The sequence below is a fragment of the Anoplophora glabripennis genome, unplaced genomic scaffold (assembly GCF_000390285.2).
Source record: "Anoplophora glabripennis isolate ALB-LARVAE unplaced genomic scaffold, Agla_2.0 scaffold268, whole genome shotgun sequence".
NCBI lineage: Eukaryota > Metazoa > Arthropoda > Insecta > Coleoptera > Cerambycidae > Anoplophora > Anoplophora glabripennis.
Window position 1 is genome coordinate 481,219 of NW_019416436.1, and position 13,779 is coordinate 494,997.

The 13,779-nt window shown below is 34.3% G+C and overlaps 2 protein-coding genes across 2 annotated transcripts in view; one reads left to right on the top strand and one right to left on the bottom strand.

Annotated features, from left to right (window-relative positions):
- Positions 1–2,131: 2,131 nt before the first annotated feature.
- Positions 2,132–3,922, bottom strand: LOC108904335 (retinal rod rhodopsin-sensitive cGMP 3',5'-cyclic phosphodiesterase subunit delta). The gene is made up of 3 exons (XM_018706850.1): positions 3,644–3,922; positions 3,155–3,475; positions 2,132–3,003 (listed from the first exon to the last, which is right to left on the bottom strand). Exons 1-3 carry the CDS (start codon positions 3,691–3,693, stop codon positions 2,922–2,924), a joined length of 453 nt encoding a protein of 150 aa, XP_018562366.1. The 5' UTR covers positions 3,694–3,922; the 3' UTR covers positions 2,132–2,921.
- A 587-nt stretch (positions 3,923–4,509) lies between these two features.
- Positions 4,510–13,779, top strand: part of LOC108904352 (small G protein signaling modulator 2-like) — a 35,760-nt gene continuing 26,490 nt past the window's right edge. Inside the window, exons 1-7 of the mRNA XM_023454547.1 lie at positions 4,510–4,643; positions 10,787–10,933; positions 11,142–11,376; positions 11,593–11,797; positions 11,910–12,154; positions 12,214–12,309; positions 13,345–13,484. Of these exons, the coding sequence (XP_023310315.1) occupies positions 4,631–4,643; positions 10,787–10,933; positions 11,142–11,376; positions 11,593–11,797; positions 11,910–12,154; positions 12,214–12,309; positions 13,345–13,484 (1,081 nt within the window). The 5' untranslated portion in view covers positions 4,510–4,630. The remainder of the gene's footprint in view (positions 4,644–10,786; positions 10,934–11,141; positions 11,377–11,592; positions 11,798–11,909; positions 12,155–12,213; positions 12,310–13,344; positions 13,485–13,779) is intronic.

Below are 13,779 nucleotides of genomic sequence, written 5' to 3' on the forward strand. Positions count from 1 at the left end.
GATTATTAACACTCGCGAAATTAAACGGCTTTCTTCGATGTCGCACAGTGCTAACAAGCCATTTGTTTTTTTGTTTTCGGCCTCCACGCCCCTATTTTGCGCATGTGTGATATTTGACCTACTTCTCATGCTGCCTACCCGCGTGTGGCGTACGGACGGAGTTTTGCGGAATCGCCGGGGTCCATATTAGTTGATTAAATTTGGGAGCGATCGATATTTCGATTGTGAAAGGTTTATTACACCTAGGTGCGAAGTAATTACCTAAATTGATGCGCTGGGAATTCAAGGAATCGATCTCTTTGTACTTCACGTTAATTCAAATAATACATTATGCAAATAGAGAATGTATGTAATTAACGATAGTACAGTCATTGAAGCTTTTCACCTCCCAATTCTTTGAAACTGAACCGATCGACTTGAAATTTGCCAGATCGTTAGAGAAAAGGCCAATGAACATTAGTGACATAGCGCCGATTGACGCTTCCACCCTGTTGGGGGTTGACACCCCTTCTCAGGGGTGGACATTAAAAAAAAAACGCTGGAAATCGATAAAAAATCAAATTTTGAGCAAAAAATATTCGAAGACTTTTTTCAAGAAATTAGTAGTTTTTTTAGTTATTCACAATTGAAAACTTGGAATTATGAGTGAAAAAAAAAACACTTTTTTAAAGTATTTTTCGCAAATAACTCAAAAACTACGCATTTTATTAAAAAAAAAGTGTAATGAACAAAAATATAGCTTACAAATAAACAAAGAAAATCGTTTTTTAAAAAGTGTTGTACGTCCTATACAAAGCCAACTATGGTTAGTGGAAGGGGACTTTTTTTGGGGGGAATACTCGAATTGATGTATTCAATGTCAAATAACGGAAAAAGGATTAATTTTACGTGTATAACACTCCTGGAGTTTTTTGTAGTACTCAAAAAGACCTTCAAAATGAGCACTTATAAAAGTTAAGTAGAGAAAAATTTAAGGAGTTATCGTCAAAAACAGATGGGTTGCTCATATTTTTAAAGGAAAAATGAGCAGTAAACGCTGTACCATTTCCATCAGAATTAAAATTAATCGTACACAATTAGTTTTGTTTTAGTGTTTTTCATACGATCGAAGTTAGACCAGTTTATAATGCGTATTTTTATGTGTGATTATTTATATGCAGCTTAGCATTTTTTTAAATGATTGATTATATTTAAAAATCGATTATAATAAAAATATTTTACATTAATATTGGTAAAAGGGTAGTTTATAAGAGTTGAAAATGGAAAAAGTAAAATATTCTTTCATAAACAATATAAGGGAATTTTTATTTTAAATTATTGCACAATTATAGCATTCCAAGATTTAAAACGTAATTTTTTATCATTTTTTTAGCACGGGGACGATTTATAAGGGTTGAAAAGTGTTATGAGATACAAATTCTTTCATAACAATGAGGGAATTTTTATATGATTGCACCGTTAAAGCATTCCAAGCTTTTAAAAAGTAATTTTTTATCATATTTATCAATACAGGGGTGGTTTTTAGGGGTTGAAAGTGAAAAATTCATTTATTAGCTATAAGGTAACTTTTATTTTAAATAATTGCACGATTTAATCATTCCAAATCTTTAAAAAGTAATTTTTCATCATAATTTTTTGCATAGGGGTGGTTTTTAAGGGTTAAATAAAGGGTCGAAAAGATCAAATATATCATAAAACATGTCCGAGAATATGGAACATTATTTAATCTTTGTGCTTGAACAAGATTTTTATCAATAAATTGCTTAAAACTTAATTTTTTTCACTTAGGGGCAGTTTTTACCCCTAAAAAACAAAGAGCGTCAATCGGGCTTATGTCACTTTTGAACTTGAGCCTAAGATGAGCCTTATTCTAAATTTTCATGCAAATCCATACAGAATTCGGAGGTTACAGCTGATTTTCAGCTTAAACGACTGTACTACGAACAATTTTCTAAATAAAGGTTTCGTCTCTGAAAAACAGCAATAAAGAAAATTTGGGGACTGCTCAGTAATGGCGTAGACAAGAGTTTAAGTGGAGTTAAGTTACAACTCAACTATTAATACTTTTTAACCAATGTTTCCAGTTCATTGCAGCGATAATCGGTCTCTGGGTGGAAAATTAAAACAAACATTACAATTTAAACGTCTATATTCATATTATGATATATACAACAAATAAATAAAAAAATATGACAATGTACAACTACAGTAAACATTATTTATGCAGTAAAACACTCGTTAACACGTCCAGATTGTCTTTAAACAAGCGCCACAGCCTTACGATAGCCACTTTTATAATTTTAAATGAACTTTGCGACGTAACGACAATTTTATATGAACAAAATAAATTTTAATCCCAATACAAAAGTTGTACTTAAAGACAATCTTATAATACCTTTTTTAACGTACAGGGTGTTCTATTATCCCCACACATTTGTTCAATCTTTTGCTACAAATCCATGTACGGTTGCACAATCGTTTTTGGATTTTTGATAAGACAGAATATGATAAAACTAAGCCGTATGGTGTCTGCCGTGTTAACAGTTCGGATCGGTGAAAATATAACCTAAAAATTTTGGTGTTTCGTTCTTGAAGTTTTAATTCGTGATGTCACACGCTAATAAATATTTTTCATTGTGCTCTAACATCGTAAGAATAAAAATATTAGAATATTTTAATACCACACAAGACGAAAAACAATGTCTACACTAACATTTTAAAATTATTTGTTTTCGTCACTTTAAGATGACGTTAAACTTATTTTTCGCCTTATTTTTTCCAACGGAAAAGGAACGAATCGTGGAAAAACGTAATATTTATAAAAACTACGAATAGTCCAAGATCGTTGAGCGGAAGATACATTGTTTAGGCTTTGTGGCTAGCAGTCCGTGCCGTTGGGATTAAAATTCCCCTCCGGGAGGTTATTCGTAGAAAAGACGCACCCTAGACGTCGTGATGAGCAGGTCGTCATCGAAGAACTTCGTCTCGATGACGATGTTGCCGCTACAAAATCAAAAAATTTTAAATTAGAAGAAATAAATTAAACGTTTATTTAATTATTGAAAAACAGAGTAGTTTAAATTGTTGTTTAGGTGATGCATTTTTGAATGGGCTTAGGGGAAGCGGAGAGAGAGTAGAAAAAAGTACGGCTTACTTGAGGACGGAGGCGGGCATCATTTGCGACTCCGGCGCGGCCTCCATAATGGATTGCCATGTATTTGTCGACTCTGGCATAACAAAACCAAATTCAAAGTACCATTCCTCAAGACACCGTCCCTTAAAGAGAACCTTCTGCTCCAGACGGAACTTCTCAATCTGCTCCTTGGAACTAAAATTAAACTCTCGAGATACTGCACGACATTTGAGGATGTTCTTAGGTACGCGAGCCTCATGCTCGACGTCTGGATAGCTCAGGTCCTCGGAGTTCTGCCAGAAGATCTTGCCACCGTCTGCGTCCCTCAGACAGATCCAGTTGCTGCAACCAAAATAGAGTTAGATAGGTTTTATTTACTATTTACGACATTGATAACGATAAAATAACGACTCTGACCGGAAGCGTTACCGTTTGCGTTTAAATAGGTCACCAACGTACAAAAAGATAAACGAAACTACAACATAACCTCAAAAACAGACGTAAACTTACATTTGAAAGCCTTTAAGAATGTCCTCAGCGTTTTTAACTTCCTCTGTCATTCTATTATGACCGGAGCTGTTTGAATTGTCGTCGATTTATCCGCTGCGCCCTTCAACAACTCCAAATTTTTCTTATTTATGTAGAAATATGGAAAACATTGAAAATTTTGGATGACGATTCATGAGGCGTTTACCTCAGGCGACGCGACAGGCGTATTCGATGATGCAAACAATATTATGAAGCGTATTCCCTGGGCAGTGCAATTTGAAAATAAATTGTTTAACCCTTGCGGTACCATGAAATTTTACGGAATTTACATGATTGAAAGCCACGATGCTGTCAAACTGCCAAACTGGTATCTGTCACTAAAATAAGATTTAGCAGAGATAATAGAGCAGGGGAGATACCATATGAATCCTATTTCAAAGTTAATAAATTGTGATTATCATCAAGTGTACAACAAACTTGCAGAACTAATCGCAATTACAGTTTTATTTATAAATTGTTGGCAATGTCGCCGTAATTTTATTTCGATTAGTGGCTTCGCTATACTCCAACAGATGTCGCCGCATTCGAAACCACAGATAAAATTTTAACGAAAGTGCAGCGACTTGTATACTTTTCCACTGCGATACCACTCCGTTTCCGATAGGTGTCGCTGATCGCGTCCAGAAAAACCTCCACCGCCCCGTCACACAGTCAGCGGCGTGCGAATCCAGGCTAGACGCGATAAATAAATTCCTATTCCGCGCGCGCGCCTCGCCCGGCGATCGATTCTGTTTCAAGGTAGACGGTTTCGCGGACGAGAAAAAAAACACACACATCGTAATGGACGCGGCTGGCCGTCTACCGCAAGATCCAGTCGGTTTTAATTGATTCACGGTGTTATTCCAAAGGCGGCCGGTGGTCGCGTTATCGATCTCGCGCTTCCGCGCCGTTATCACGTCGGCCTGTCGTTAGTGTTTTGTCCCGGCGAGGTGTATTTCGCAGGGAACGATGTCGGCCAATGGTGAGTTGATCGTTATTGGTATTATTTGAATGTTTGTCCACGGAAGAGAGTGCCAGTGTGGCGACCACTCCGTTTTTGCTCTGTATAACGCCTTACTGGTATGCTCCGCCTTATTATTACTTGTATTTTGTTCCTGTACCCTACGATTTTCTTGGAATATAATTACCATAATTTAAAACGGTTGGGCGGGTTTCGGAACCTAAATTATGTTACTGAAAGTGCATGTTTTGTTTATAAACAGGACAGGCTTGAGAGATACTTTTAAACAAGCACCTCCAGGCCTCTTTTCGATTATATTTTCCTGTAAAATTTTCTTGTTGTGATGGAACCAACTGTTGATTTTCTAGGACCAAATTTTGCAAATGTCGCAATGTATGCGGTGTGTCCCCAGATGAGGAACCGCACTCTTGTAAACTTTTTTTTTGTTGTTATTTCGAGGAAAAGTTATGCTTGGTAAAAAGTTTTGCTTATCTTGGGATGTCATGGGCAGTAATCAAATATGTAATACGTAATATGTAATAATCAAATAAGTAATATCTGAAAATCTCAAAATTTGTTGTTCAAAATCACAAGAAATGCTTAAACACGGGGTTTAGTCAGAAAAGAAGAATTATCACATTTTGCAAATAAAAAGATGCCGCACTATAATACTTAAAGCAGGCAGAAATTGTAAAAAACAAGTAAACCTTTATTTTAAATTTACTGAAATAAAAATAGCTTTTCTAATAAAAAATAGAAGTAACAAATTAGAACTGGAATTAACTGCAACAACGAAGCAAGTCCTATTCAACTTGTATACCTCCAAGTAATACACATTTTTCTAATTTTTTTCTAAATTCCTTTGGATATAGACGAGATCATTTCTTCGTTTATGGTGGCAACAGCTTCCTGAATTTTTTGCTTAAGTAAATCAATGTTATCGTCAAAATCGTTTGAATTCACTTTTTGCTTTACATATTAGTCCAGCGAACGAAGAGAAAAATATTATTTCGCCCTGTAGATGAAAAGTTATACAGGGTGTGGCGTGTATAATCTACAAAAATTAATCTACAGCTTCCTGATGATATTTGTAATAGAAACTTATACGAATAAGTTCTATTTTCGCGTTTTTTTTTTTGTAAATTAAAGTTTATTTGTTCAACGAAAATGAAGGCCGACCCTGTGTTATTTATTAAAAACTTTGGAAATGTTTTTATGCGACCCGAGATGCAACCTTATAATTTAAGTCGGTATAATCTAATACTAGTAATACCACAGAAAATAAAACAACCAGAATTATATCTCGTTGTCGCACCTTTGATCACTGATGTCTGTTTTCAGGGACCTTGAATGACGTAAATTCCCCACTTTTGGTATACAAAGTCAGGATTGTATTCAGTGAAATTTTATTGCGCTAAACAGGGATGTACTAACAAAAANGTAATGATATCGGTGTCCCTCAAGGTTCTGTTCTAGGGCCTATACTGTTTATTATTTATATTAACGAATTGCCAAAAATAATTCCTGGTGCATCTCTTTCACAATATGCTGACGATACCTCGCTCCTATTTTCAAATGAATGTGAAATATCTCTTCAAAATAACATAAACGCAGGTATTTCCGATTTATGTAGATGGTTTAGTGAATATTTTTTCTTCTTTAATAGTGCTAAAACAAACTATGTAAATGTTTCATACACCTCAAAGTCGGATATCATCCTCCCTAAATATAAAGTTTAATAATATCAGTATCGAGAAAAGTAATACTGTTTCGTCTTTAGGCATCATTTTAGATGAAACTTTGACATTTGGGAGTCACTGTGATAAACTTACCAGTATATTAAATTCAATGTGTTATCAAACTAGAATTTTGAAGGATGTTTTAGGAATACCTCAGTTAATTTCCTTTTATTTTGCACAAGTTCAATCAAGGTTAGCATATGGAATTATTATTTGGGGAAGTTCATGTAGGGCAGATAGCGTTTTCATTGCCCAGAAACGTATATTATCAGATGTATAGCTGGAGTACCCCCGAACCAGTCATGCCGCCCTTTATTCACTGAATTTGGTATTCTCCCGTTGAAAAGTTTGTATATCCTCGAAATATTGTTATATATTTATAAAAATAAAGAACGTTTTACTACCAATGTATCTGTCCACTGTCATGATACTCGTAACAAACATAATTTTTGTGTCCCCTTCAAACGCCTCGGCATGACTTTAAAAGCTTACAATGTTTTGGGACTGAGGTTATTTAACCATTTACCTCAACATTTGAAAAATATAAATAACTTTCATCTATTTAGAAAAAATGTTAAAATATATTTATTAAAAATTTGTGCATACTCCGTTCAGGAATTTTTTGACAATAGCTGTTAGCTTATTTTAAGTTTAATCTGTTGTAGGTTGTATATTATCATATGTTTATATTGTATTTTTGTTTTACTTATCTATTGTTTGTACTGTAAATAATGTGGATCGGCCTATATGCCTTTTTTTTAACATGCAATTGTATTGTATTATGTAGAGTTGACTTATCCCATAGCAAAGCTGTAATGCTCTAGTTGGACTAATAAATATATCTATCTATCTATCTATCTTCCTTTGGATACAGACGAGATAATTTCTTCGTTTATGGTGGCAACAGCTTTCTGAATTTTTTGCTTAAGTAAATCAATGTTATCGTCAAAATCGTTTGAATTCACTTTTTGCTTTACGTATTACTCCAGCGAACGAAGAGAAACATATTTCACCCTGTAGATGAAAAGTTATACAGGGTGTGGCGTGTATAATCTACAAAATTAAACTACAGCTTCCTGATGATATTTGTGATAGAAAAGTCTTATACGAAAAAGTTCTATTTTCGTTTTTTTTTTGTAAATTAAAGTTTATTTGTTCAACGAAAATGAAGGCCGACCCTGTGCTATTTATTAAAAACTTTGGAAATGTTTTTATGCGACCCGATATGCAACCTTATAATTTAAGTCGGTATAATATAATACTAGTAATACTAAAAGAAGGTTAGGTTACATTGTCAAACAATTTGTGCAGTCAACTGATTTTATATTTGTACTGGATTCATTATTCACTTAATTATTAAATATTAAGCATCGACCGTCCATCGACCCATCAGTGTTAAAATGTGAAAGATTGCAGACAAAAGTTTTTATTTTGTAATTCCACGATAATGACAGCGTAATTTTTGTAAAGAAGTAAAAAATAAGAATAGCGTGCCGATTTTTGCATTGAAAAATTCTCCAAAAATTGAGAAGTATCTTTCTATCTTCCAACGATGATTTGTTTACGTGCATCTACAGCATTGTACAGTACACGAACAGGACCGTTCCAGACAAAATATTTTGATCCATAATTGAACTTTAATTTACGAAAAAAAAAACGCAAAAATAGAAGTTTTTCGCATAAAACTTTTCTATTACAAATATCGTTAGGAAGCTGTAGTTTAATTGTTATAGATTATACACGCCACACCCTGTATATGCTTGATATGCTCTTCTTATTTTTAGAATAAATATAAAAATAGGTGTGGCATAGACTAAAATCATATCATAATATATATAATAAATATTGTTTTTATATTGTGTATTTATATTAATTTACGTTATTTTTATAAAGTTTTAACCATTAAAAACTACCCTTAATGATAAAAATATAAAATTAATAGTTTCTTTGACCTCAAAATATTTTTATAGTGCATACATTATACAGGTTCGGAAAGTATCGATGGTCCATCTGCCGTTACGTGAGACTTCCACCTTCCACAAATAAGAAGTGGATCTTATTTGTGGAAGGGCGAAACGGGCGGTGACTATGAGACGCCTTCATTATAGCCATCCTTCTCTATCGCATGGATTTCTATGGCTTACTCGCTCTCACGTAACTTCAGATAGACCATCGGTACTTTCCGAACGTGTAGATAGACATCTTTTTAATAGTTTATGGTATTATAGATAATTTACAATATTTCAACCCTTGAAAAACTACCCCTAATAACAAAATATTTAAAAAAATTAGTTTTTAACAGTTTGAAATGATTTGGTAGTANTTTTTTCATACAGAAAGTCATAATTTCAAGTTTTCAAATATACGTATTATTTTATTACGTACCTACTTATATCTACGAATGCTCCAATGTTGAAGAATAACAAAAATATTGATATGCTCCGAAAATTGAAGCGGTAAGGTACCGTTGGTATTTCAACGATAACTTTTTTAATTTTAAAGCTATTAAGACGATCCAAAAACGATTTTACGAAAAATTTCATCGGCTAAAAGTACTGTAAAATTGAAACGTTTTGAAAAACATGATATTCGCCCTCAACTGTAAACTTCTAACGGCGACATCTCTTTTTATCCTACACAAATAAAAAAAAAAAACAAAATATTCTGCGAAAAAAGATATAAACTTTTCTACTCTTGAATATTTTTCGTATTTTTTTTATTTTTAAAGTTATTTTCAAAAATATGCATTCTAAACCTTAAACTTGTATAATATATTGTTAGCACATAAAAAATGTAAATTGTAGAAGGATTGCCTTTGATTTTAAATATGAAAAATTAATCAGTTTTTGTACTGATTTCTTTTCCGAAAAAGCGAAGTAACAGTTTTATTTTGATCATAACTCTGTTAATTTTTATTCTAATGACTTAAAGTCAAGTTCATTTTAAAGATTTTTTAAAGTACTTTAAAAAACGTTCCGTGCATTTTTCTTGAAAATAGAATTCTTCCTAGTTATTTTACGTTAATTTCTTCCAATTTAGTTTCTGGCGGACATGAAATTATCTTCAACCAGCTTCATTTTCTTCGTGATATATTTTTTTCTCATAGAATGTCTATTTTCCGAGTTATTCGAGAAAAACTACTGAAAAACCTATTTTTTTTTAATAAAAAATGTACAGTTTCAATCAACAACAACTCAGAAAATATTGACTTAACAAAAAATGTTCATATGAGACTTTTTTCTTAAAATTGATTGCTTTATCGATTCCTAACTTTGTCGATGTCCATGAAAGCAAAAATTATTTCCAGCAATATTGCCAGACTTATCCTTAAACCCTGCCATCTATTGTTGACATATTAATTAAAATTTTATATGAGTTAGCACCCCCTGACAGCACCATCTATGCATCTGTTGATAGACATGTAATTACAGCTCTAATATCTTAAGGGAAATAACGAATGATTTTTGTTTGATGTGTCTGAAATAAGGTTACTACCTTGTTCTTTGCGAGACGCACGATATGAAAAAAATAATATAAATATAATTAAAAGCAACTAATTTGGACTGCTACAGCATATATAAACTACAATTTCCCTTTTTTATGGATCATAACCCAAACTCTTAAAACCGGTATAATTAACCTGTGATATCTCCAGGATACTTTGATAGATTTCTACATGAAGTTTTTTTTATACAGGGTGTCACCAAACTTGCTTAAACGAAATATGTCGCAAAAAAGTTACAGGGTGTTATAAGTTTATTTTTTTTATTTCTTGTTTTCTCCTTAACCCAGTCAACCGATTTGATCAAAATTTGCTGTTGCTTATAGTTTCTCTTCAAGAAGTACGCAGCGATTATGTTCCTATTAGGTTTAATCATACAAGGCGTTCACGTGATTAGGTGATTAAATAAATATGAACGACCTAGACTAATCTAACTTTGGGGTCTAAATAGGTGCATCTATATTAAGGTGTTTAGATAAGGTTAATATTTTATTTATTTAACATATAAAAACAGACTTAAAGTAATCTAACCTAACTTTAGGTCGAATTTTTGTCAGTCTGTAACTTAGGTTAGGTCGGGTTAAGTTTTTTATGTCATTTATTTCCTGCGTTAAAAAAAATACGGTTGAACAGCAAACATAGAACCTGACTGGACATTATTTCAAAAAATATTTGTTACTCCAATGAATTTTTTGCTAAATATTAGTTCCCTTTTCACTTTCCCAATTCACGTTTATGGAGTATATATTTTTCGCTAATCCCATGCTGACTATCGCGTTTTCTTAGGTTATGTCCCACCGAACACTAATTTCTTTGATGTTCAGTGGTCGAGTAACGAACACATTATTTAATTTTTGTCGTATATTTCAAAGTATACCGATATTTGGGGTTCACATATTGACAATCTACTGATATACTTTTAGAAAAAGACTACAAAGAGAAGCTCATAGCAGCCGTGAAAAAGGAGGTAAAGCAAGTAATGGAAGAATCCGTTACACGCAAATTCGTGCACGAGGAAAGCGGTTCTGTGACGTCACTCTGTGCCGCGGTCGAAGCCTGTTTATCCCAAGGTATTCCACATATTTTTTAGTGTATTGTATGCTTAAATGTTATGATAATATGCTATCACCGAAATTCTGTGAAACAAACGGTTTGTGTGGGAACAGGGGTGTTATATTACCACTATATAGGCAAATATCACTGTGCCCCATGATCGATTGCCATGGCAGCGAAGTAAACAATTGTAAAACTCTACCATTTTTATTTCTTTTTCTGTAGGGCTTAGAAGACGAGCTCTAGGCCTGTTCAAGACCTCATCCACCACAGCATTGTTGCATAAAATTGCCAAACACAGCTCAGAGGCGGCAAATATATCCAAGAAAGTACAAGAATTAGAGAACGTAGACCCCAACCGAAGGTCTTCGAGTAGCAGCGACAGTCTTACAAAGCCTACCTTAAAAAAGAACGCTTCTCTGCCCAACTGCGCCCCGTTGCCAAAGTACCTGTGGATAAGGTAGGTCTCTTCATTCTTTACATTGAACGCCAACGATATGGCATTTTTCTGCATTACCGATAATATGCCAACAAAATGGCGTCTCTCTCTATTGCGCGCCAATACGGCGTTAACGCGGGGCATCTTTTAAAAGATTAAAATCTTTCACGGGTGTTTTCAATATTTGTGAGCCACCAAAATGAGTTTAATTCAACATTATTTCCTGTAATTATTCAGGCTTGCTCTGTTTGAAAAGCAACTCGCCAAAATCATCGACTACCTGGTCTCCAATGCAGGGAAATACTACGACAAAGACGCTCTAGTGGCAGATCCGGACTACGGGAGCATCTTGAGTTCCTTATTGGTGGGACCCTGCGCTTTGGACTATTCCAGGACGAAAAGTCACGATCACTTTTGGACGGACCCGCCCGCTGATGAGCTGGTAAGTAACCGAAACGTCGGATAGAGTCTATGAATTGAACGGCAATGAATATAAAAAATTATAGATTTTTTTATGTCTATCTAATACATTTGGTTTGCATTTTTTTTTTAAGGTGCAAAGGCACAGGATATCAAGCGGCCACTCTACCCCGCCCTCCGTGCGTAGACCCATCCTCAACTTCAGGCGTTCCCTCAACACCAGCTCTGAAGACACGATGTCTAGCAGATCCTCGACACAACACATCGCCAAAGATTATGTGGAAAGCCTTCATCAGAACTCCAGGGCCACTTTACTGTTCGGAAAAAACAACGTGTTGGTTTTGCCGGTGAACGCGGAAGTCTCAGAACCCATGCCGGGGTAAGAAGGCTTTATTGTAAAAGTAATACTTTATGATACAAAATAATATTTTAACTCAGGTACTTGAGTCTTCATCAAACTGCACACGGTTTAACCATCAAATGGACGCCGAATCAACTAATGAATGGCTTTATCGAAGAATCCCAAGACAAAAGGTAGGCTGCTCATTTTGGTACATGCGTTACAACCATCCTTGTTATGAATTTTGACCAGGAGTCTTATAAACGTCATTGTTTTATAACAGTTCACTGTTATGTGTATGTTTGAGTACCGCTGATATTATAAGGTTAAAACTAACGGGCGTTTTCGATTTACCTGACCTACCCACTTTCGGTAACATCAGATCACTTTACATGAAAGCTCTTTCTGGTTTAATCTCGGCAATTTAAATCATGTACTTATAACACCCAGTCAATGGTAAATCGCAAACTAATTTACATCATAAAGGAGATAAATAATACTTAACTGCTGAGTGGTGTATAACATTTTATCTACTCCCACAGTTCTTTACGGTTCATGAAATAAAGATTAGGTTTTATTTTTTGACATTTCTTAATCAATTCATTTTGACATTATTCGAAATCTTGCAAAGTCACCTTGGTTGTTTGGATTTTGTCGTTTCTAAGCTACATAAAAGTGGCAATTTTGAATTATTATTTTTTCTAAATCGGTGATTTTCATATTGAAAGCGCAGCAAATGCTGCCTGCGATTTTTTAATGACCGAGAAGTCGAAAGTGTGCTACGGTCGATCACATAGATATTTCAAAAAATGGTGGCAAAACAAAAATATTGGTGTTTCTGAAATGTCACTGCTAGCATATTTCATGGAGAAGTCAAGAATTTTAAAGTCACATCCTGAAACATATACAGGCCATTCATTCCGAAGAACATCGGCAACGTTACTGTTACAATTAGTAAACGCGAGCGGAATAATTATCCAGATTTTATAAATGTTACTAAATGTAATAACTGTACAATTACTATAAATATTCATTCATAATAACTAATAAAATGTAATGTTCATCAAATATTTCTATTTATTTGTTCATAAAATATGCATTTATAACTCGAAATCTCTTTTTTCCCTAGGGAGGTACGTTACCTCACTTACCCCCTTAAAAACAATGTATTAATAGTCTAAATACTATAGTGGGAGCAGATAAACATTAAAACGTCTGTTTTGTGACAGTATATACTGGGATTACGCCCTTCAAGTCCGGCTAGACGAGGTGGTGTACGTCCACTGCCACCAGGACAGCGAAGCGGGTGGCACGGTAATTCTAGTTGGCCAAGACGGTGTACAGAGACCTCCCATACATTTTCCAAAAGGTAAGTCAAGCTTAGCAGCTAACCGGACTTATTCTCTATTATAATAACTAGAGCTCGATGACCATATCAATGTAAAAGTTACTCTTACGGCTGCTGCACTGGGTATTTTTATCACCTAATTTGTACGATGTTATTATCTCAAAGCCGTCGATTGTATCGTCGAGCAACGCGTAAAGAAACTAAGGAAAATCTATTTTGAGTGGAAAAAATGTGGCAAACTGCCCATATGGCAGTTTATTTTCGATCCTGAGGTCCTTGGACTTTTTTTGCCTTATGATATATATATATATATATA